The sequence below is a fragment of the Ricinus communis genome, chromosome 6, assembly GCF_019578655.1.
Source record: "Ricinus communis isolate WT05 ecotype wild-type chromosome 6, ASM1957865v1, whole genome shotgun sequence".
Classification (NCBI taxonomy): Eukaryota; Viridiplantae; Streptophyta; class Magnoliopsida; order Malpighiales; family Euphorbiaceae; genus Ricinus; species Ricinus communis.
In genome coordinates this window covers 7,263,972-7,288,497 of record NC_063261.1, presented here as the reverse complement: position 1 = coordinate 7,288,497, position 24,526 = coordinate 7,263,972, and the positions used below count along the sequence as shown (strand labels likewise).

General features: G+C 32.9%; 2 protein-coding genes across 4 annotated transcripts; one reads left to right on the top strand and one right to left on the bottom strand.

The window, feature by feature from the left end:
• Positions 1 to 508: 508 nt before the first annotated feature.
• On the top strand, positions 509 to 3,396 carry LOC107262701. Its single transcript, XM_015729120.3, is given in 8 exon segments — positions 509 to 617; positions 1,455 to 1,584; positions 1,688 to 1,818; positions 2,162 to 2,284; positions 2,287 to 2,484; positions 2,487 to 2,540; positions 2,543 to 3,004; positions 3,231 to 3,396. Coding segments are annotated over 7 exon segments (1,140 nt in total). The 3' UTR covers positions 2,938 to 3,004; positions 3,231 to 3,396.
• LOC8289323 (protein SOSEKI 1) lies at positions 3,179 to 9,816 on the bottom strand. Of its 3 annotated transcripts, none has more exons than XM_048375494.1 (6): positions 9,228 to 9,816; positions 9,068 to 9,137; positions 8,853 to 8,965; positions 8,096 to 8,762; positions 7,598 to 7,696; positions 3,180 to 3,541 (listed from the first exon to the last, which is right to left on the bottom strand). In XM_048375494.1, exons 1-6 carry the CDS (start codon positions 9,373 to 9,375, stop codon positions 3,394 to 3,396), a joined length of 1,245 nt encoding a protein of 414 aa, XP_048231451.1. In that variant the 5' UTR covers positions 9,376 to 9,816; the 3' UTR covers positions 3,180 to 3,393. The 3 variants fall into 3 exon arrangements, with proteins under 3 accessions (XP_048231452.1, XP_048231451.1, XP_048231450.1); XM_048375493.1 differs by having other exon boundaries at positions 3,182 to 3,541; positions 8,853 to 8,968; XM_048375495.1 differs by lacking the exon at positions 7,598 to 7,696 and having other exon boundaries at positions 3,179 to 3,541; positions 8,853 to 8,968.
• Between the last annotated feature and the right edge of the window lie 14,710 nt (positions 9,817 to 24,526).

Sequence of the window (24,526 nt, the reverse complement as noted above, 5' to 3'; positions counted from 1 at the left end):
AGGATAATCTGAATAGTTTTTTCATTCACATTACTATAGGAAATTATAAAATAAGCTTTAAAAGCTTGTACAAGGAACTAAGTCTGTGAATGAATACTGCCAAAAGATGGAGCTAGCAATAATCCGAGTAAATATTGATGAAGATAGGGAGGCGACAATGGCAAGATTCTTGAATAGGCTCAATCGAGACATTGCCAATCAAGTTGAAATACAATCTTATATGGATATGGAAGATCTGCTTCCTTTTGCGATAAAGGTTGAAAGACAACTTCAAACTCTAATCAATGGTAATTCTACCCCTAAATTCTCAAATAAGTCTACTTAGAGAAATCAAAAGGGTGGAAATAACTTTGGTTAAAACAAGTTGAACTACAGTAATAAGGATAAAGCTACTAATGACAAGGGTAAAGGAAAGGCTAGTAGTTCGAGTTCAAAGATCTAATGTTTCAAGTGCAAAGGCTACAATTATAGACAAGTCGAATGCCCTAATCAATGAGTCATGATAGTCATGGACAATTGTGATGTGGTAAATGAAGGAGATGATAGTTACGAAGATGATATGCCAGCTTTAGAAGATAGTGCACAAGATAAAGAGGATGTCGAATATGCCCCTAATGGTAAAATCTTTTCTTATGTCATGATGTGTGCTTTGAATGTGCAGGCCAAAGAGGAGTTGTACTAATGTTGTTAATGCTAGTTTATCTTTCATACTAGATGTAAAATTATAAATAAATTGTGTAGTATGATTATAGATGGGAGGAGTTTTACTAATGTTATTAATGCTAGTTTAGTTGATAAACTTTATTTAAAGACAACTAAACACCCTAAGCCTTATAGATTACATTGGTTGAATAATTCTGGTGGTATTAAGGTAATTAGGCAAGTATTGATTTCTTTCTTTATAGTACAATATAATGATCAAGTTTTTATGTCATGTAATACCTATGCAAGCTAGCCATATCTTGTTAGATCATCATTAGCAATTTGATAGGAAGGTTGTTCATGATGGTTTTACTAATCGTCATTCTTTTAATTTTGAGAATATTGCAACGACAAGTGGAGGATTTGCTTTCCAAAGAATTGATTAGAGAGAGTGCGAGCCTATGCGTAGTTCCAGTTCTTTTGGTGCCAAAAGAGGATGGATCTTGGAGGATGTGTGTTAATTGTTGCACTGTGAATAAAATTACAGTAAAGTATTGGCATCCAATTCCTAAATTAGATGACAATGTTAGAAGAATTTCATGGTGCTAAAATTTTCTCTAAAATTGATCGTAAATTTGGTTATCATCAAATACGCATAAAATTGAGTGATGTATGGAAAACTGTCTTTAAGACTAAAAATGGTTTGTATGCTTGGCTAGTGATGTCTTTTGACTTAACTAATGCCCCCAGCACTTTTATAAGACTTATGAACCATGTTTTGCATTCTTTCATTGGTGAATTTGTTTTTGTAGATTTTGATGACATCTTAGTTTATAGCAATTTCATGCATGAGCATTTAGAGCATCTTAGGATATTATTTGATGTTTTATGCGAAGAGAAGCTTTATGCTAATTTTACCAAGTGTGATTTTTGCACCCTAAGGTGATCTTTCTTTTGTTAGCGCTAATAAGATAAGGTGCATAAAGAAAAGGTTGAAGCTATTTCTACATGGTTGACGATCCATGCTCATGAGTTTCTGTTCTAGACATACCAAATTGGTTCTTACATTATTCATATTAAAGGAAACTGTGCATCGTAGAAATTATGTTTTTTTGGCTGCTGCAAGTGCGCTGGAAGAGTCATCAACTGCTCAAAGTATCCTTCTCTGCGTGCAGTGTGAATCTTATTCTTCTCTTATTACATCCTTTTCATTGCTCATTGGTTTGCATCCTTTTCATTGCTAACTGGTTTGCATCCCTTAGTTTTCTTCTGCTAGCATGTTGCTTCTCCCTGTCTTGCTAGCGCAATTATGAATATCAAACCGATTTTCTCATCTTTTGCATTGTGTCAATTTGCACTTTTTAATTTGATAAATTTCGTGCATTGCAATTTCCTTTTTTGAATGAGGGGAAGCATTAAACTGAATTCTGAATCTAACAATTCATACTTAACAAACAAAGGAATAACAGTGATACAAGAATTTATACACTATGTTTTATTTTTTTTGTCCTTTTCATAGCATTTGCAGAATTGTGCAGGTCGTCCCAGAATATGTCTTCCGCACCATTAGTCGAACAATATTTGGATTTTTACCAGAAAATAAACAGAGCGGCGATGATTGTTAATTCCTTACTTGGTGTTGGGATCCAGACTCAAAATCAAGCGTTCATAGTAGCCAACAGTGTATATTGCCTGATGTATGTAAAACTAAAACCAACAGGAATGCAACATCCTGGGTTCACGCTGCCATAGAGACTAACGTTTCCAAATTTATTGTGTCCAAGAGGCCACAGAAGAGTCAAATATTGAGTAGTGATAAATGTCATTATCTTGTCCTAGGGTCCCAGAGGAATTTAATTCCGACAATCAATCACCTCAAAACAGACCAAGTCCTGGAAATCTGGCAACTTATCAGGTTCAAGTCCTAAGCAAGTGCCATCTTCACTGAGACATCCTTCAGCCACAAAGAAAATGAATCCCAAAAGAGAGAATTGTCATAAGGGAAGTGGACTCAAGGAGACAGCAAATTTAGCAGACAAGCTGCTCTTGCATTCTCGTGAGTGGTTTTTTAAGTACATGGAGAATTCATTCAACAATGGATTCCGGTTTTGCATAGGGGAAGTTTCTGAAATCGCCTCTCTTCTAAGGCAGCTTAAAAAGGTGAACCAGTGGCTAGATGACTTGCGCGGTGGTGGGATTAAGGTGAATGAGAGGATAGAAGAATTGAAAACGAAATTATATGGGTTTCTACTGGAACATGTTGATGTTGCTGTTGCTTCTATTGAGTGGATTTAGTCAGAACTAACCAAAGTCATACTATGAAGCTGATGGATTTCTAACTCAAAGGGCAATTAGGCATCAGGTATATGGTTAATTTGTGAAGACATACATTGCAAGTGTCTTCTGACCAGTAAGAGTGTTTTTAGTTGATGTCTAATAAAATTAACTTATACACTTCATTGTTATGCTAATCAGATCGAATGTAATTTTTTTTTTCTGATGATATGAGGATTAGTTATGATTCTAAGAAACATATATCATTTTCAGCTTTTTCTCAAGTAGCTTGACTGCTGGCAATGTTTTTCCAGGTGTAGGTGATCCTCTGGAAAAACAGGTTTTGCCCTTCTAAACTCCTAGCAGATACTACTCACTTGACAGTTGGAGATTTTATAATTCCAATCATTTCTTTTCCAAGCATCTAACTCGCAAAATTCACTTTTGATATTTATAACATTCTGAAAATTTAGTTGGTCATGAAATAGTCATTAGTTTAGTCATGGAAGGAGGGGGTGGATTCCTCTTGAAAGATGCTGCAGCAGGCTTTCCAGAAGCTTTCATTCCTTTGCAGGACTTCATGTGTGTGTGCAGTTTCTCTGGCTTGAACGACTTACCACATTGCCTGCATTATTTTCACAAAGATCTCAATCATTATCTGACGCTTTCAAATTCATAAGTTAATTGAGCACAAAATTTAAGGTCAGTTTATCACTCACAGGTAACATTTCCTCATACAGTTGAGTAGGATATTAATTCCGGTGATGATTATAGTTGAATGAAAAAAAAAAAAAAAGAGAAAACACTGATTTGAGTAAATATTGTAATTTTGTGCAATAGAAATTGAAAGTGACTGCGATCTTGTGAACTTCATGTAAAAGAATTTGAATTTATGGGACCTTTTGGGGGGACTGAATCACTATGCTAGGAATAAAAGTTGCATCTTTTATGATAATATATATCTTAATTGCTCTTCAAAACTCTTATGACAAATTCTGTCCTTAATGAAACTAATAACCCATATTTGGCCCCTGTACTTTTATTATTTTTGGATGTCAGTCCTTGCACTTTTATTTTGTGATATTGGGTCTTTTGCTTTTATTTTTATCTAATTTAGGTATTTTTCTGGTGGAAGGTATAGACGGTGTTAACTTTGTGCGCGAAATATACTATTTGGTCCCTGTATTTTTTCATTATACTTATTAAGTCCTTATATCTTAATTTTTAACCAATTAAGTCCTTAATTATTTTATTAAAAGAATTTATTCAATACACTAAAATTATTTACAATTAATTTAAATATTAGTTCAATAAGTTAGGAATTTGACTAAATTATGTACTTTATCTAAAGATAAAAAATAAAACTTTCTTTTTTTGTTATATAATAATGAAGAATTTTAGATATTTGCTTTATAATGAATATTAAAATTCTATGAAATATATATGAATGAATTAATAATTTTTTATTTAGTTGATTTTGTATATATTTAATTAATAGATATGTAATTTGATTAACGCCTAATTGAATATCTCTACAACTAATAAGTTCTTATTTATATATTTATCATTTGTCTTAATTTTTATTATTTGTTAAAATTAGAATCTTGTTCTATAATTATCTCTTTATAATAACTTATGTCTCTTTTTTTATTATTCCATCTCTTATTATTATTAATTAAAACATTATGTTTTAATTAATATGACTAATTTAATCTTACAAATTAGAATTTTAATTTAAATAGATTAATATTAAGTGGATCATTCCAATTAAATTAGTAGCTTCTTATTAAAATATAGAAAATATATTTTTTTGAATCTAAATTATAATGAATTATTATCAATCTTACAAATTAAAGTTTAAATAATAATTTGTGGGGGGTTAATTTACCAAAATAAAAAAATAGAGGTTAAATGTTATGAAAATAAAAATATAAGGACATAACCTCAAAATATTAAAGTACAAAATTTAGTACAACAAATTTAAAATTATTTCTACATGCACTAACGGCGTGTAATACATACTCCTAACTACTGTTAAAAAAGAACTTAAATTTGTTGATCTAGCGTAAATTATATTATAAAAAAAATGAATTAATATTAGAATTGTTGACTAATCCTATTATTAAAATATTCTTATTTGAACATATAAAAAATTAATTTTTTTCTTGATTTTAATATTTAATTAATTTAATATACTTAAATAATAATATTTTAATAATAAAGTCTAGACATCAAATTTTTTTTATGACATCAAAGTTTATATCACGTTGAAGAAATTTAATTGGTTATTTCACTGGAAATGAAAACTGAAACCAATATTAATAAACAATCTTTTACCAAATTAAGCTTTTCTATTTTCAATTGCTCTAAATGAAGAATATATAATTTTGGCATTGGTTGGTACATTATCCACGAATCACTAGGCAGAAAAGTCCGGCTGGAGATCGAGCGGGTAGAAGAGTTTTTCGAAGGGAGACTTTCTTTATCTATACAGATTATTAATTCTTGAGTCTAAGACATTAATATATATATATATTTATAATCTTATAATGTTTTTATTAATTTATTATTACTTAGTAAATTACATCTTTAATTAAAATACTGATTCTAATCATAAAAAATAGTAAATTAATAATATTTTAATTCTATATTAAATAATATATTAGTTTCTAATTAGATAATAATTTTGATTTTGAAGAATAATATGTTAAGTTAATTTTTTATAATTATATTCACTAATAATTAATTTTTAATTTTAATAATATCATTATTTATATAATACTAGAATTAATTAATAAACATTTAAAAATAATTTTTACACTATTACACTAACAACATATTAAAAAATTAAAATTCAATATTCGATACAATATTAAGTAAATAAAAAACTTTAAATGGATGGATTTAAAAATAAAAATATTTTTCTTACACCTATTCTACATTACATTGTCAAAATAAAAATATTGGTACGGACAGCCATGATCTAATAAATATATTAATTTTATTATATATAAATCTTGTATACGTAAAAGTAGTAATTTAAATTGATTTTGTATTATGTAATCAAAGAAAGATATTTAAAAATTATCTTTTATGCCTTATGTTATAACTTTAAATAAAATTTTTCTATAAATTAAGAAAAATACTTAAAAATATTTAATTTATTATTTTAAATATTAAAAAATTTATTAAATTCTATCTATACACTTAATTTTATAATCAAAATAATAATAATAGTCGTATAATGCATATATATATTTCTAAATTTTTTAAATTTTAAACACACATTTTAAAAGGAAGCATGTATACTTATTTTGTATTTTCTTCAAGTTACATACTTCAGCAATTGGTAATACGTAGTCATAAAAGCCTAATTCCTTGAGTATAAAAGTGTTTTTCAAAGAAAAAAATTCTTTTATTTTCTGATTTTAAAAACTGCATATATTATTATTATGATTATTTTGATTATAAATAATACAGTAAATTAGATTATAAACAAAATCTAATATTTTATAATTATTTATAATAATTTATAATAATTTTAAGAATAATAATAAATCAAATATTTTAAACACTTTTCTTTTTTAATGTTTTAAGATTTTATTAGTAATCATATAAAAATTATTTTAGAAATATTTATTACTTAATTTTAGTATTATATAAATTAATACTGTAAATATAATTACATTACTTTTTTTTGTTAGAAATTATTTTCTAATTAAAAAACTAATCTCTTACTTAATATAAATATTAAGAATATAATCTAAATATTAATTTCTAGATTCAAAATCATTGTCTAATTAGAATTAATTTATTAGTTAGTATGATATTAAAATTATATTTAAATTATTAAGCTAGTGAATTCTAATAATCTAGAATGTCTAGAATAAAATTTTTACAAATAATAAAATATTTTATTAAAAATTCTAACACAATTATATATTTAAAATTCAAATTTAACATCTTAATTAAAGAGAATATCATTACTATCTCATATAATTTAATTTAATTTACTTAAAACATGCTTTTTTACATTTAGCAACTTGCAATTAGATAATGCCTAGGAAAACTTGGAAGGTATTATGGCATTTAGATTTCTAAAAGATTAGTTCTCAGTTCTTACATATACATTTTATTTATGAGGAGGTGGATGACAACTATAGCAAGATTAAAGAGTCAATACTCAATACGTACTTGAGAGTGACATATTATATTTGTGATTATTTAACAAGAATTTATAAAATATAGTTAAATTTATATAAAAGATCTCAATAAGTAATTTTCATGTTAATTATATAAATTTTATTATATTTAATCAAATTGTGTAATCATTAACATGTAATTTGCTTCTTATTGCACATTTTATCGTACAAATTATATAATTGAATAAAACATTATCTAATTAATATAAAACTTATACACTAAGATTTTTATCAGATTAAAAATATTTTTCTATTGTATAATATTATATAAGTTTTATCATTGTGGTGTAAATTATTTAATATAATAAAAGATTATATAATCAGCATAATCGCTTTAAAATTGACCTTGTCAAGCTTGCAATTAGAGTATTTGTTTTGACTTTTGGTTCTGTGCTTTAGTATAATCACATTTGTGCATTCTTCTTAAGCAAATATGACTAGTTTGTAGTAAGATCAGAAGTAAGGTTGATGTCACTTACGAGCAGGTGGGTGTACCCACTGGCTTGTATGCAGGAGGAACCCCTTTCGGTTTGCCAATTCCGCTTTGCTGCTGCTTCGGCCCATCGAAATTTGTCCTCCTAAGGCACAACCCAATTGAGGAGGAACGTATTAAACTTGTATTACCATATTAATAGTTTTTTCTTTCATCTTATAAATGGAATAATGATATAAATAGTAATAATTTTATATTTGATTTTTTAATCTAATTATTAAATTTATTTTTTAAATTTTAATCATTTAATTTTATTTTTAATTATTATCTAGTTTTCTTTAGCGATGAATAACTATGAATTTTTATTTTTTAGATACTGAATTTTGATTAATTATTTTTATTATGTGTTAATTTTTAGATTATAAGATAATTAAATTAAAATAAAATAAAATAACATTTTGTATTAAAATCAAATTTAGTTTGGACTGTATCATTATTCCCATATACTAGTAATCAAACTTTTAATAGATCATTATGATAATACCTCGCATTGTATTGTTGGTCCTGGTGATTCCAAGGAGTCCCAAATCCTCTTGAAGACCCTCCAAGTATCTCCCCTTTGCAAATCTCATCCCCCTTTTTCACAGACTTATTTGAAGAATATTTATTAGCCGCAACTACAGCAGTATCATTTGTATCGACAGCACCGCAAGTAATCAAGTTTCGAAGCATTTTTGAAGCTCCAGTTGAATAGCGCTTACTCTTTGCAAACTGCGACTCTAGTGATGGCGATGGGGACGACAAAGAAAATGATGAGCTTCGAGTACCCATCTTTTCAATGCTACAGCTGCTTTTTCTACTATCATTGCCATCATCATCGTTGTTATTGTTGCTGCCGTATCTCTTCTTCTTCTTCTTCTTTTGACCCAACAAATTGGAGTTAACATACGACGACGGAAGGCTTCCACACTTGTCCATATTTTCTTCAAGGGGATTGAATTTGCTTGGACCTTGTTCTTGTTTCGTGGAATCTTCGGTTATTGTTGAGCAATCTGAGCTAAATATAGGCGATTCTTCATAAATTTCTGGGGATGCTTTTGTTGGGGTATCTATAATAGGATTTAGGGAAGTCTGGCTTGAAGCTGCGTCAACTCCAACAAGCTTGCCATTTTTTATAACGGAAACTTTATTTTCACCATTAGCATTAGCATCTGTTTGAATCACAGAACATATACAAAAATATAAAGATTTGCAAGAATGATAGAATTTGGAATAAGAAAATAGAATATGAAATTAATTACCAAAACGACTGGTGGGGAAAACTTCAGATCCTTTTAGGACATATTCATTGTCAGAGATTGGGGTAATGAGATCATCATCCGTTAAATCTTGCCAAACATAATCATTCTTGTACCTTCTGGATGGCAAAATGTGAACCACTATAATTGAGTAATCAATGGAAATTTGCCCTCTCATAAATGATTTAACGTATACGTTTATATTGTTTCAAACAAACCTCTTATAAGACCACGCAAAGGCATCTGGCATGTCTTTCCCTCGCAAATCTGTCATCCATCTCTTCACGTCTGTTTAAACAAAATTTTTAACGAACATGTTTAATAAATAATAATTGAACGTAACATGATACAAACAAACAAAGATTTACAGACAAAAACCTCGGAGATAGACTCCGTTGCGATTGAGATGATGAACCCGAATGAGATGAGGATGCTCTATGCGACCCATATGGCTGAGGAAATAAATGATGTGAAGATGCCTCACCTCTCCTCCAGTACCTTTGGCTGTGGTTATTGATGCTTCCATTATTTTTCTTCTGTTAACAAATATGCATTATTTACAAAAACTTTAAAGAACAGCAACAAACAAGTAACAGTGCCCTTCTCCTTCTTTTAAGACACTGCCATTTCATTGTTTACGATTTTATCAAATATTCAAACAACAATTAGGACCTTTTTTTTGTTTTTTCTTTTTTAAAGGAAAAGCACATTAGTTATTTTTATGGATAGCATAGGAATCCTCGAGAGAGAAACTCATTCTTTTCTTTGTCTCGGTGCTGCCGGCCTGCTCCATTAAAAGTCGAAAAAGAAGCGAACACAAAAAATCGCTTTTCATGTTTTGTTTTATTAAATTTTTTGTAATAATCTGAAGAAAAAAAATTGCAGGCCTAGAGCTGTTAGTGGCTTTACACTGGCCAGTGACCACTCTTGTGTCTCTATGTGAGAGGAGAGAGATGTATGAAACGTTAAAAAGTAGAGATGATGAAATCTATAGCTATTTTAACGAAGAGAAAAGATATAAGCGGTTATCTTCATTAGATTTCCCGCGATTTGACATACATAGCCCGCTTTTGACTAAAATGTTATTCCCCAAACGCGTTTTACCCGTATCTTTTATTTAGACTAATTCTCTTAAAATCTGATTTAATATTGATTTATACACTTTTTTTATATATTAAAATTTTAAAATTAAATCAATTATTCTTTGAATTTTAATAAAACTAACTACTACCTTCTTTTCATATTAGTCGAAAAACTAAATTAATAATTTAAAATTACAATTTAATTATTAAATTTATTATTAAATATAAAACTTATTCAAAATTAATTTTATTATCAAATCATGGCACAAATTAATTATGTTGTCTAATTAAAATAATTAATTAATATCTTTTCTTATTTTAAATTTTACTTTTAATACAATTTAACTCAAATAAATTTAACATTATAAAATTATTTATATTTATAATAATATTGTTAAATTATTATATAATTTAATTTTAGTTATTAATATAAAATAAACACTTTAATTAAAAATTATAATTTTATTCTATTTTCACTATACATTATAGTTAAACTATATACAATATAAAAATTAAATTAAATAATAATGTCTTAATTTAGAAATAATCTAGATATCAATTAAAAAAAATATTGAAGTAGATAAGTCCATTATCAACAAAAAAGATTATATAATAATATTGTATGTTAAAAATGTAGCATTTTATCAATCATTCAAATGAAATTAATACAAGTAAAATTTTATTTTTAATATAGTTTAATTTTAGTGTCTAATAAAATTAATAACTTTTAATTATTTATTTTTTTTTAAAATTTAAAATTAAACTACATAGTAATTTAATAAAAAAGCGTTTTAAGATCTTTAAATTTTTTAGGATTAAATTATGCTAAAAATATAAGATATAAATAAGTAAAAGAATATTAATTAATTATTTTAATTAGATATTACAACTAATTTGTATTAAAAATAAGATTTTACTCTAATTTGATAGTAAAATTAATTTTTGACGAGTTTGATATTTGATAATAAGCTCAAGGATCAATTGTAATATTAAATTACTAGTTTAGTACTTCGATTAATACAAAAGAGGGTGGTAGTTAGTTTTATTAAAACTCAATGAGGTTTTAATGTAATAATAAAATACAGGAACCAACTTGTCTATTAAACCAAACCTTAAAAGGTACAGTAGAACCTCGATAAATTAATATTAAATAAATTAATAACCTCGACTAAATAATAACTTTCTCCGGTCCCGACTTGGGCCAATGAGATAAAATAATAATTTTACTAAATTTATAAGATAATAATTTTTTAAAAATTTCTTAAGGCCCATTGAAAATATAAAATAATAATTAATTAAATACATATGAAAATTACATATACTGTGTAAATTTATAAAATAAAGCACTTTCTAGATAATTTTTATTTTTAAATTTTATTTTTTTCTAAAATATGTATCTATAGTCAATTTTTTTTTTTGCAAGTGAACTAAATTAAATTTCATCTTTAACCTTTTACAAAGCATAGACCACATATGGTATATTTTTCTGATGTTGAAATCACCAACAGATAAAGAAATTATTGAAGGAGTAATGGGTGTACCAACTAATGACGATTGTTGCAAATCTTTTTGACTTGAAGATGGATGCTTATTTTTGTACTCAATAATGCTTTTCGCATCTCATCTATTAGTATAGATTTTTTTGCACCTTTCAAATGAGAAGCCATAGAAGAGAAGATATATATGAATTTTTATATTTTGATATATGAAATTAAAATGCATATTTCTATTTATAAACATTTTATTGTGCACTTAAAACACTTTATATTCTAATATATATACATGCATGCATTGCATTTTAAACCACATCATTTCCGAAATTAGCTCTGATACAATGCACCATCATCCATCATGCATCTAGATATCAAAGATCATTTCTAAATTCTTTAATTTTTTCATTAATTTTATATAAATTTAATAAAAAATGATATATAAAATATTAACTATTCTCTAAAATAATAAATATTAATTTATCGATAAAATAATAATCTCTATAAGATTATAATTTTCCTGGTTCCAAGGTTATTATTTTATAGAGGCTCTACTGTAAAAAAAATTTAACCCTTCTATTTATTTACTGTATTACTTTGTTGGGGAGTTACTAATACCTATGAGATTTTAGCATAATTTACAACTCCAATCTTGTATTTTTAAAAATAAATTAATTACTCCTCTCTTTTGATTTTATATACTATTAGCCCCTATGTCCATAAATTATCAATTGAGACGTTAGTGACAGAGAAAATGACTTATTTATATGTGATAAATCACCTGGCTGAGTAGATGAACACCTAACAGATAATATTCAAATATGAATACTTATAGACAAGTAAAACAAAAGAATCACCAGAGATAGATTTTGTAAATCCACTTTGATGCTTAAGCCAGAGATTTAGGAAACAAGTAAAAGAATGTGAAATTATGGGATGAATTAAGATACCTCAATCGTAGATCAAACCTTTATTCTACATAGGTTGGTCGTTTTTCATATAAGAATAGGACTCATCCCTTTGGTTGTAGAGTATTAGTCATCTAGTTAGATTTCATTTCTTATCCTGTTCGGATTTGTCCCTATAATCTCAGAAAGAATAAGCTGTTAGGAGTTCCTCTACTAGTCATGATTTCTTATCTACTTATGACACGAATTTTGAGCTGTAATTATTTCGAGTTGTTTGAATATCGTCATCCTGGCTAGATTATTCATGATTTTATACGTAGTTATCACTTGTCCCTACAAGCATATACCGAATATTTTTATTCGGCTTAACTCGGACATCCTCAAACATTTTGAACATTTAAGAAATTCTATAGAAGTACGAAATATATCGAGCACGGGGTTAAGCAACCTTAATTGCTTTATTAAGTTGCTATAACTTGCTCGATTTTTTGAATCGTCTAAAAGGTGAATATGAAAAATTTAATCTCCTTCTGACTGATGCCTCAATTACCAAAGTATAACAATTTCTCTTAATTAATGAGAACGTGTATATCATTTCTCTCTACACCGTTGATGTTATCAATTTTTTCTTATATATACCTTCCCTTTCTCTACTTTTTTCCTTTCCTTACCTTCATTTTTTACTCCTTAGTTTTGGAATTTTTACATTTTCTAGGTTTTTCCTTTACTAATTTCTAATTTTCTTCCATGTTAATTTCTAGGTTTCTTTTTTTTGCAACTTTTATTCATTTTCTAGGAGCATATTGTGCCATCATTTTCTTGCTTCTTCAAGCTATTCTCATATTTTCGAGCGCTTTCAAGATAAGTCCTCTCTATGCCCTTTCTTTTTTTTAGATAGTTCATTCATCATGGCGGGTAAAATAAATGAATCAAGAGAGTACTTCCACTGGTTTAGTTTTTGAGTTTACACATTTACCAGTTAATGACCACCTAAATATCCTTTTATATTTCTTTTGTAGATTTAGAGTTGTTTAAGATTCTTCAGGGATTTTACCTTGGCTTTGTGCTCTCCTAGTTTCTTTGGAAATAACGTTCATGAGGAAAATACCATAGTAGTATATGAAGAACAACTAGAGATGCAGGCCTTTATTCCCTATAAGTGATTTTCTTTTAGACTTGTATAAAACACTATGTGTATGTCCTAACTAATTACACCCAAACTCTAGTCGGTTGGCCATAGCTTTTAAACAACTTTGCTTGGACCATCAAATAGCTTGTTCATCCAACTTTTTTATTTTTTTAATCCTTTGTTCGAGTTTCCGAGTTTGCTTTTGTATACATTAAAGTTAGAGTAGGTAGCAAGCTTTTTGATGGTCTGCCTTTCTTGGTGTAACAGTGGAGAGATAGGTTTTACAAGATTTTCCATCTCTTTGCAGTTGCCAATCTTATTCGGCATTAGTATAAACCTCCTCCTGTTTTTCTTTAAAGACTTTTATCAACCAAGGAGAATAGTGCAAATCAATTATTTAAGTTAGTAGAAGATGATTCTCCCTTCAATGCTAACTTCTTATTCGCCAAAGTCTCGAGTGACCTTTTACCCCCGAGCGTGAGAGGTGAGATAATTGTGTAGATTATATATCTTTCCTTATGTTTGGTGTGATTTTCTGAGCGACTTTTAATCTTATTTTTCTTTTTTAGCAGTGATTGACTACAACAAGATCCGCCAGGCGAAGAATAAGAAGACTAATACTTTAAAGAAGTACTCTTCCTCCAAGCGAGCAGCTCATTCTTCTCCACATTTGGATTTAATCATTGAAGATAAGCTTCCTCTTTGGGCCATCTATGATGGAGAGAAAAAAATCCACAAGTAATGGATGATGTAGAACCCAAAGGTCCTCCTCCTCCTCTTCCAAGTAAGAAAAGGAAGGGAAAGTCTATAGTTTTGGATGATGAAGAGACTCTTCCACCTTCCTCAGCTTGTCATGATCCTAGGCCTTTCTTGGAAGGTAAATATAGTTATGCTCTAACTGTTCAAACTCCACCTTTAGTCGAGGAGATTGCTTAACTGATAACCTTGCCCTATAGTTGAGTGGAGGTCTTTTCATCCTAAGGATCTTTATTAGCATCAAATGTCTACCTTTCTTTTAGTAAGTCTACTCAGTTTTGCTCACCGTATGTTATTCTTTGAGTTTATTATTTCTAACTTATTTCTTATTCTTCTTTTCAGGTTGTAACAATCGGTCTTGTTTACGAGTCCTATGAGCAAGATCTTTCTGCTCAAGCTTCCTCGGATAACATTAAAGCCTGTATATTGAGGATCTACTGGCCAAGCTGAAGGAAGAGTATATAGAGAAAGAGAAGAAGTAGGAGGTGAGCCTAAAGTTTGCCAATGACTAAACCGACAAGCTAGTATTGAGCTGAGCCTCCTATCCTCAGAGAAAGAAATCTAGACCGAGCAACTAGCTTTTCTTCGTTCCTAGAATTTCGAGCTGCGTATTCAACTAGTACTGAGGAAGAAAGAGGTGAAATCCCTCAAGGAAGAGTAAGTTATTGTTTATAAGGAGCTTTCCCTTCACTCTCTAATGCTACGATGAAGCTACCAATGAGCTTATAAAAAGAAAGCTTGGAGATGTAAACTTGGAGTTCCTATCTTAACTTAACATTAAGGAGATAGGTCAGTAGGCTTATGCTTGCCGAGGAGACAGAGTGTGAGTGTGGATTTTCAGGCTCGCCCCAAGAGGTATGTGACTGAGTCAACGTATTAGAGGTTGTTTCATTTGTATTAAGCTCAATTAGAAAGTGAGCCGTCCGGGAGGAGGCCTTGAGGGATCACAACAACTGCAGTGACTGTGAATTATTAGAGAAGACTTGGAATCGCCATTTGAGTAAGATAACTGGGATAAATAGAGAAGGGCGAAGGATGGCGGCTTAGATTCCTCATATAGAGCCTAACTTTCCCATTCTCCGGATTAGAGATTTGAATTCAGAAAGTTAGGTGCATACTGGAAAGGGGTTGGCACCCTAAGAAACCTTGACATAGAGTCCGACCTCCACTAGACTTTAAGATTTTTAGTTTCCCTAATCCTACTAACCTAGCTTCAAATTTTGTGCTAATAGGCGGGGGGGGGGGGGGGGGGGGTCTTGAGTGGAAGGTGAGGCCGGTGGAGGCATCGGTGCATCCTCGGCAGGAGCTGTACTTATAGACAATGGAGGGTCCTGAATGGCAGCTGGAACTGGTGGAGGTTGGGTCACATTTGGGAAGCAATCGCTGAGGTCCAGCTCAATATCACCCAGGTCATCAAGGAATCACTGCACTCCATCGTCCCTGCCAGAATTAGCTATTCGCTGAAGTTGAGCTTCCATCTGATCTGATTGTGTAACCTGCCTTTCGAGGCCCTCCAAGAGCTGCTGCAGTAAGCCGTAAAAGCCCTAGAGCTGCGCTCTAGTCTCCTCCCGGAATTGCCTAAACTTAGTGAAGTGCTCCTGCTAAGGTCTGAAATTCTATCTAAGCGATCTACAAGAGTGCCTATCTGAGCATTGGAGGTACTAGCGGTGTATGAAGATGAAGCACCAGGAAAGGGGGCGAAAGCACGTGCCGAGTCAGGTATATCTCAAGGTCGTGTCTCTGGTACATCCACAGCAGGTCCTACAGTGCTCTGCCCAGGCCTCCCTGACCTCCCGCAGGCTTCGGCTGACTAATCTGTACTCAACACCGAGAGGCCCCCGAGAAGCTGTCATCATCCGTATATTAACCATATGGCAGACTCCTACTGGTAACATATCCCCTGTCTAAGTCAGGTTACCCAAACAATCATCTAGAACGTCCAACCTCCTAGCCAAACGTGTGATATAGGGGCTAAAATAGAGATGAATCTTTTTGGACTCCCTCACGAAAGTCCTGATCTGATTTGCTAGGAGGTAGCCCATATCTAGCTTCCTCTGCTGATGTAGTGCCCATAGGATGAAGATATCAGTCTACCTCACTACCCCAAAACTCTCCCCTCTGCCTGTAATAGTGTAGACTAGAAGTGTATGCAGATATCAGAGCCAGTCTAGAAGGCTGGACGCCTTCGAGTGGCTCAAGTAGTAATGCTATGGTCTGGTCACAATCTCGTCCCACATCCTCTCATAAGGGATGGGTTGAGTATATAAGCACCCCTGGTATGCCTCTTCAGAGATCTCCTGCTGAGTCCATAGCCCTAGGTGCATCCCAAATTAAGGTACTATCATCGAGAACTGTCTACCCCCAAGCCTAAAAGAAATGGCATCTAGCTGATGCCAATCAGTGATCTGCTACTAGAGAAAGAAGGTGCTGCAAAACTTTATAGTGTGCTCCCTGTAGGTAGGCTCGATGATGTCGAAGAATCGAGCATATGGTAGGGTCTCAAAGAGCTCTTTGACCTCCGGGGCTAGCCCGACCCTCTCTAGCGAGGTAAAGTCGATACACCATCCAGTCCCAACTTGCTTCCATCAAAGGGCTTGGAAGCACTGTTCATGGTCTAGGGACTAAAATGTAAGTAGTCAGTGTCGTGCAGGGGCTGGTAGTGCTAAGGGTCTATAAGGTCTGGTTGGCTGGGGTGGCTGTGCCGGTGCCGGTGGTGCTGGAGCCTGCTACTGTGAAGAAGAAGTGTCTGCATCTGTGCGACGTCTCTTGTAGTGTGCCTGTCATGGAGGCTGCTGCTGGTGCATTTTGACATTGTACCTGAAAAGATATTAGTCATTTACAGAAGCACCGAAAAAACAAAGCATGCATAGTAGATAAATAATTCAAGCAACATAGAAATTTTTTGCCAAAATTTTGACGGCATGGCGATTGAATAGGCAGAATTACAGAATAAGTGAGAAAAGCGGGAATACTCACCACTATATTAATATTGAATAAATAAGACAAACTAATAAACTAAAATAAATAAAATAAAATATATAAATAAGACAAAATAATAAAATACAATGAATAAATAAGACATAATAATAAAATAAAATAAAATAAATAAGATAAAATAATAAAATAATACTCACTACTATATTAAAATTGAATAAATAAGATATACTAATAAAATAAAATAAATTTAAATAAATAAATAAGATAAAATAATAAATTAAAATAAAATAAACTAATAAGCAGAATAATAAAATAAAATGAATAAATAAAATAAAGTAATAAAATAAAATAATCCAACAAAATAATAAAATAAAATAAAATAAATAAAAATAATAAATAAAATAAAATTCAAAGAACATTAAGCAAAATAACATCAAATAGATAAGCTGAGAAAATAAAGAAAGAAATAAATAATAATAATAATAAAAAAACTAAATAAATAAAATAACGAAGAAAACTTACTTGGTTGAAGGCAAAACGCGTGAAAATTGCACAAAAATTTAAAAATTGTAGAGAGTATCGAGAGAATAGAAGAATCAGAAATTTTTTTGCTCTGAAACGGTTGTGATATGCCAAATGCCCGTGTCCTTCTCCTCTTTTTATAGGCGCTGCACCCGACACACCCATGTGCGTGCCCGTGTGCACGACACAGGCCGTGTCCAAGCCGTGCTCCCAACAGAACCGTGTTCTCAGATGCCTTACAATCAACACGGTTGTGACACGGGCCGTGTTGGTGAACATAGGTCATGTTATAAACCGTGTGGCTCTCGGAAACCGTGTGCTTTCCAACTTTTATGCTCAACACGCCTTGGGCAATAGGACACGGGCCATGTAGAGTAGCACGAACTGTGCTTTTACTCTGTTTTTTTGCACTGACACCTGTATAGCTCAATAATTTGCACAACCAAGAAATTTTTCAACTAAAAGAACATAAAAAAAATGAAAGGAGCTATGTTCCAAACCAACTGAAATGTAAAAATGAACTAAGTATAAAGGATAAATTTAATTCTCCAAAGAAAATATAAAAATGTAAAGGATAAGCTCGAGAATGCCTCCCGAGTGCGCTTCTTTTGACCAAGTCGTGTAGTTGGACTCGTGTAGAAATTCAATCTCGTTGGAACAACACCGTATTGACCTGCTCCTCGATCTCAAGCGAGTCTCCATGATAATGCTTCAAATGATGGCCATTCACCTTGAAACTCCCCCTATCGGGATGATGCAACTCAACTGTGCCATATGGGAACACCTGTTGGATCACAAAAGGTCCCGACCAGCAACTCCTGAGCTTCCCTGAGAACAAACGGAGACGTGAATTGTAGAGCAATACTCGATCCCCAACTTGAAACTCCTTGGAGCCCTTCAGTCGCTTGTCGTGCCACTTCTTAGTCTACTTCTTATAGATGAATGAGTTGTCATATGCTTGCTGACGCCACTCATCCAACTCATTTAGCTACTACTGTCTCTATTAACCTGCAAGATCAACATCAAAGTTATAAGTTCTTAAGGCCCAAAGGGCTCTGTGCGCTAACTCAATAGGCAAATGGCAAGCTTTCCCATATACAAGCCTATAGGGTGTAAAACTTATAGAGGTGCGATAGTCTGTCCTGAATGCCCAAAGTGCATCATCTAATTTATTTGACCAATCCTGCCTACTCACCCCCACGATTTTCTCTAAAATGCATTTCAAACCCCTATTGGTAACCTCTACTTGCTCGTTAGTCTACAAATGATAGGGTATAGAAAACCTTTGGGTCACTTCATATCCCTGAAGTACTTTCTCCAGTTGAGCATTACAAAAAATGAGTCCCTCTATCACTAATCAGTGCCCTAGGTATGCCAAACCTAGCAAACAATCACTTAAGGAACTTAGTAACTACTCTAGCATCATCAGTTTGGAAAGCTTGTGCTTCCGGCCATTTAGAGAAATATTCAGCAGCAACAAGGATATACTTATTTCCAAAAGAAGAAGGAAAGGGCCCCATGAAGTTAATGCCTCAAATATAAAAAATCTTAACCGTTTGAATGCTTGTTTAGGGCATCTCATCATGAGCAAAAATATTTCTTGACCTCTAGCATGCATCATAATCCTGCACGAATGCACTAACATCCCAAAAAATAGTCAGCCAATAGAATCCAGCCTCTAGAACCTTTCTAGCAGCGTGGTTAGCTGCTTGATGACCTTCCGTTGGTTCGTCATGGCAATGCCTCAAAATCTGGAGGATCTCCTCCCCATACACGCATCACCGAATCACATGGTCTACACAAACTCGAAACAGAAATGGGTCTTCCCAAATGTAGTACCTCAAATCAGCAAAGAATTTCTTCTTTTGCTGAAATGTCATACCTTTTGGTAGGACTTTTGCAACAAAGTAATTTGCAAAATTGGAAAACCAAAGGACATCTGAAGATACCTGAACGAAGCACAAGTAGTCATCCATAAAACTGTCATCAATAGCCCTCTAATCAAGTGCATCTAGGCTTGGGTCCTCCAATTTGGAAAGTTGGTCTGCGGCTAAATTTTTTGCACCCTTCATATCCTTGATCTTAATGTCAAATTCCTGCAAAAGCAAAATCCAATGAATGAGTCTTGGCTTAGCGTCATGGTTTCCAAACAAGTACCTCAACATTGAGTGATCCATGTAGACCACGGTCTTGGATAGCACCAATTATGAGCGAAACTTGTTGAATGCATATACCACAACAAGTAACTCCTTCTCAGTAGTGGTATAGTGGTCCTAAGCATCTGTCAATGTCTTGCTAGCATAATAAATAGGTTGGAGCTTATTGTCAATCCTCTGTCCTAAAACAGCTCCAACTGTAAAATCACTACCATCGCACATTAGCTCAAAAGGTAGCCCCCATTTAGGTGAAACCATAATAAGGGCTGTAGTTAGTTTCTCCTTAAGTAACTCAAAGGCCTACAAACAATCATCGAAAAATACAAATGGAATATCTTTTGAAAGCAATTGAGTCAAAGGTCTAGCAAGCGTAGAAAAATCTTTAATGAACCTTCTGTAAAAACCTGCATGACCAAGGAAACTCCTAACAGCCTTAATCGAGCTAGGGAGTGGCAATTTAGCAATGATCTCTACCTTAGCTCTATTTACTTCCATCCCTACATGTGAAATCTTATGCCCTAGCACAATACCCTCTCTTACCGTAAAATGACACTTTTCCCAATTCACCACAAGGTTAGCTTCTACACGACGCGCAAGCATACGCTCTAAATTAAGCAAACAGTGGGAGAAATAGTTACCAAATACCGAGACATCATCCATGAACACCTCCATGGATTCTTCAATCATGTCATAGAGGATTGCCATCATACACCTCTGGAAAGTAGCAGGTGCATTGCTGATGTGTGCACTTATGCAACCTACACTTAAGGCAGTGAACCTATCGATACGGTCTAGCACTAGTGAGTATCAAGGTCGTATCCCTGGAGATCGGGTAAACCTAAAGTTACTACTGTTTGTTATGTTATTTAATCTGAAATAAGGTGTGAGAAGTCTAAATTAATTAACTAATGCTTATGAATGCAAATAAAGGAACAACCGCAACTGACAATCGAAAGACAACCGTAACAAAGAAGCAAACCCAAAAGGGACCTAAGTGATGGAATTCTAAGGTTAATTTTATAAACTGCCAATCTTGCTACCCGTACCTAAATCCTGAATTGAACTCCGCTCCTCTCTCAAGCTCATTGAGTTCCTATTTGTGCACTAACCTAATGGAATTTCTTCCTATCAGATTATTACAAATTAGCATTAAGCGTGATTTAGAACTATTAAGATTTGTTAATTATTAATCCGGCGAGTGAATTAACCTTATCTCTAAGTGTTAACTACCAGTTCTTACTATTTAATTTCCAGTTGTAAAAAGCATTTCTCAATGTCAAGAAACAACCCAAAAGACAATTAATTTAACGTCTCAAATTAATTGAATCAAATTTTATTACTAAACAGTAAGAAGATTACAAAAATGGCAGATAAAAATCTAATATTTAAACACAAACCACCAACAAAGATAAACCCCAATGGGTTCGGCAGTCCTAGCTACTCATAATGAAAGAAATAAATACAAAAGGAAATAAATAACAGAAAAGAAAATGAAACATATAACCGCTCTTCTATCGAATCGAAGTGGGAATGTCGCAAGTGCCAATTCTGAAACCAGCCTCAAGTATGGATCTCGGATGTCTCGGTCAATCGTCTAGAAACTTCAATCTTTGCTTGAATCCTCCAAATCAATCTTTTAAATTGACGTTGGTCTCCCAAAATGTCAAGAACAGAGGTGCAAAAGTGAGGGGTCGTGCGCGTAGAGAAATCCAGAAATCAGAAGCGGCACCCTATCTCGTTTTGCGTGCGCCTATTTATAGGCAGAAGTGCCATAGCCATGCCACGGTCCATGCCATGGCCCGTGTAAATATGCACGGCCCGTGCCACGGTCCGTGCCATGGCCCGTGCAATGGCCCGGGCAATGGGCACCGACCTCCATTAAATGCCAAATTTTCGAAATTATCCAAGGTCGTGCAAAAGCCTCGAAATGCGCGTCAACAAGGAATCAACTCTGATAATATCTAATATGCATGAATCATCCAAATATCTTTATTTCTGCCCATAAATCAATCAATATCTATCAAAGAGTCCAAAAACCTGAAAAATTCATAAACATACCAAAGTGCGATCAAACAGGAATAAATATGACTCAATTACGCGAATAAACGACTATAAACAGTCAATAAACATGCATAGAATCATCTACATCAATTGCACAAACTGAATGGCATCCTCCTGTAAGCGAATGTACCTGATGTGCGTAAAATATACACATCTAAATGGGGTTTTTAAGATTGATTTTATGGACATTTGGATGTGAATTGGTCCCAACACTCACCCTATGCATCTGTTTGTGTGCATTAGGTTCAAAAGAAGTCAAAGAATGATAAAGGGAAGAATTGGAGCATAATTGGACGTCAAAGCTACCGAAACAAGCTAAGTACGAGCATGAGGAAGCTGAACATGGCCGTGTTGGTTTCAACACTGGCCGTGTTCCCAACACGTGCACCAACACGGCCGTGTTGGTGCATGAAACATCAAATAAACAGAAGTTTTAGGGAGCATAGCCATAGAGAGTAACACGGGAATAAACACCAGCCCGTGTAGGGGACACGGGTATCAACACGGCCGTGTTAGCGCGACAGGGGGAATTAATTAAAAGAAAGAAGAGAGGAAAGAAAGAAGGAAAGCGGGGGAGAATATCCCAAACCCTAATATTTCTCTCTTTAAGGGTTTTCTGAGCTGGAACCAAGGGAAAAGGAGACTTGGATCAAGGTTTCAATCGGATTCCCTTCAAAGATTGAAGATTGGGCGAGGTTCATTGATTGGTTTTCAAATCGAGCAAGAGGAACAAGAATCGATTCAATTTGAGCAAGAGGAATTGAGGCTGTTTACTCTCATCCAAGGGTGTAATCGGGTTTTCTCTACCTTTAGTCATTGTTGTAATTGAATTCTTGTGTATTTTGATAATGAACATGATTAGCTAGATTAATTAAATCCATTGGGATTTCTTTACTATGTTAGCTTAGTATTATATTATTGGATTGTTTGGGTTAGTTTTGTATTCTTCTTGCTTTCAGTATTAATAAGATAATGCATTATTCATGAGACGTTGTGAATTGTGTGTTTAGATTGCTTTGTGTGATTGAGAAGTCAATTTGGCAATTGGAATTTTGAATAGCAAGAACTGGTTAATAATTGCTTAGAGATAAGGATAATTAACTAGCCGGATTAAGAATTAACAAAGCTTAATAGAGGCGGATTAAAGCTTAATGCTAATTTAAGAATCAATCGTTAGGAAGATATTCCAACTTTAGGTTATTAGGTATAGGAATTCGGTTATCTCGAGAGAGAAACCGAATTCGGTTAAGAATTCGTCCACAGGTAGCATAATTAGACTTACCAATCCTTTATCTTTTGTTTGATTGCCAACTAGTTTAGGTTCCCTTTGGGTTTGCTTTCTTGTCTTGGTTATTTTAGTTATCAATTATTCCTGTATCTCCCTTAGAATTTAGCTTGTAGCTGTTAGTTAGTTTAGAAATTATTCAACACTCATTTTAGGTTAATATAATAAAGAACAAAGGAGTAACTCTGGGCTTTCACTTTCCCGAGGAATACGACCTTGATACTCGCCATTAGTGCTAGACTGCATTGATAGGCGCACTGCCTTAGATTGTAGCTAACACAAGTAGCACACATCAAGTTTTTGGTGCCGTTGCCGGGGATTGTTTGAAAACTAGAGTGAAATTTGCTATTTATTAATTTAGCCATTCTTTTATTTATATTTATTTCTATTTTGTTTGTGCATATTTATTTAGTTAAGTTTATGATTCGGGTAGTAGATGATAAGGAGGTTCAATGCTAAACTCTTTGTATGACACGTTGGAGAATGGGATCAGGAACCAAGAGAGTGCTAAAAATTGGGATACCCGTGCATCTTTAGAAGCTCGAGTGGAATCGTTTTGTAGGGCTACCGATCAACTCTCCACTCCTATCCTTTCATCTCAAGTTTTTTATGCATTTTCTTGTGGTTTACATTTGAGTAATGATTGTCCATTATATAGTGATGTTGCTCATTGTTCTTATAACTATGAACAGGTGAATTATACGGGAAGTTGGCTAAATGACTCGTATGGAAGCACCTACAATCAAGAGTTGAGCATTCATTCACCCTTTGGATGGAGCTTAGATAGCCAAGAACCACCAGAATTTTAGCAGCTTAATCTTGCACCATCAACTCAAGGTGAAGAGTTAGTGTCAGAGGAGCTGATGACGAGGTTTATTGTAAGTCTTGAGGATAGATTCCAACAAAGAGAGAGGATACTTGAAGATCAACAAGCCTCGATTAAGAACATAGAACATCAATTAGGCTTAATCTTCAAGTTACTAGCTAAGAGCAATTGGGAACTCCATCAAACGCTACTAAGTCCGAGGAACACTTGAGCGCCGTCACTTTGCGTTCAGGTGAGAATTTTTTTGGGTTATCTATTATGTTTGACGATGATGCTTCTGTGCAGGACGACTCTTTGAACATGGAGATAGAACTAGAAAAGGAAGAGGCAAACATGATCCCTCTGAAAGACGGACAGGAACGTAAAAATGAGACTGTCAGTCCCGAGAGTGAGCTAAAATCATATATCTAAAACAGTTTCAAACATTTCAATATCACATTCATTTAATTTTAAAAATAATTAATAAATCACTTGAACCATACGTGTCATGTTAAGACATATGTGTCATGCCATGCTTAAACAAAA

Excerpts from the sequence above, each read along its gene's own strand:
- LOC8289323 (XM_048375493.1), bottom strand. The coding sequence starts at position 9,375 with ATGGAAGCATCAATAACCACAGCCAAAGGTACTGGAGGAGAGGTGAGG. Across the intron at positions 9,138-9,227 it reads CAACGGAGTCTATCTCCGAG|ACGTGAAGAGATGGATGACA; the intron begins GTTTTTGTCTGT and ends TTGTTTAAACAG. Across the intron at positions 8,763-8,852 it reads TTTCCCCACCAGTCGTTTTG|ATGCTAATGCTAATGGTGAA; the intron begins GTAATTAATTTC and ends TGATTCAAACAG.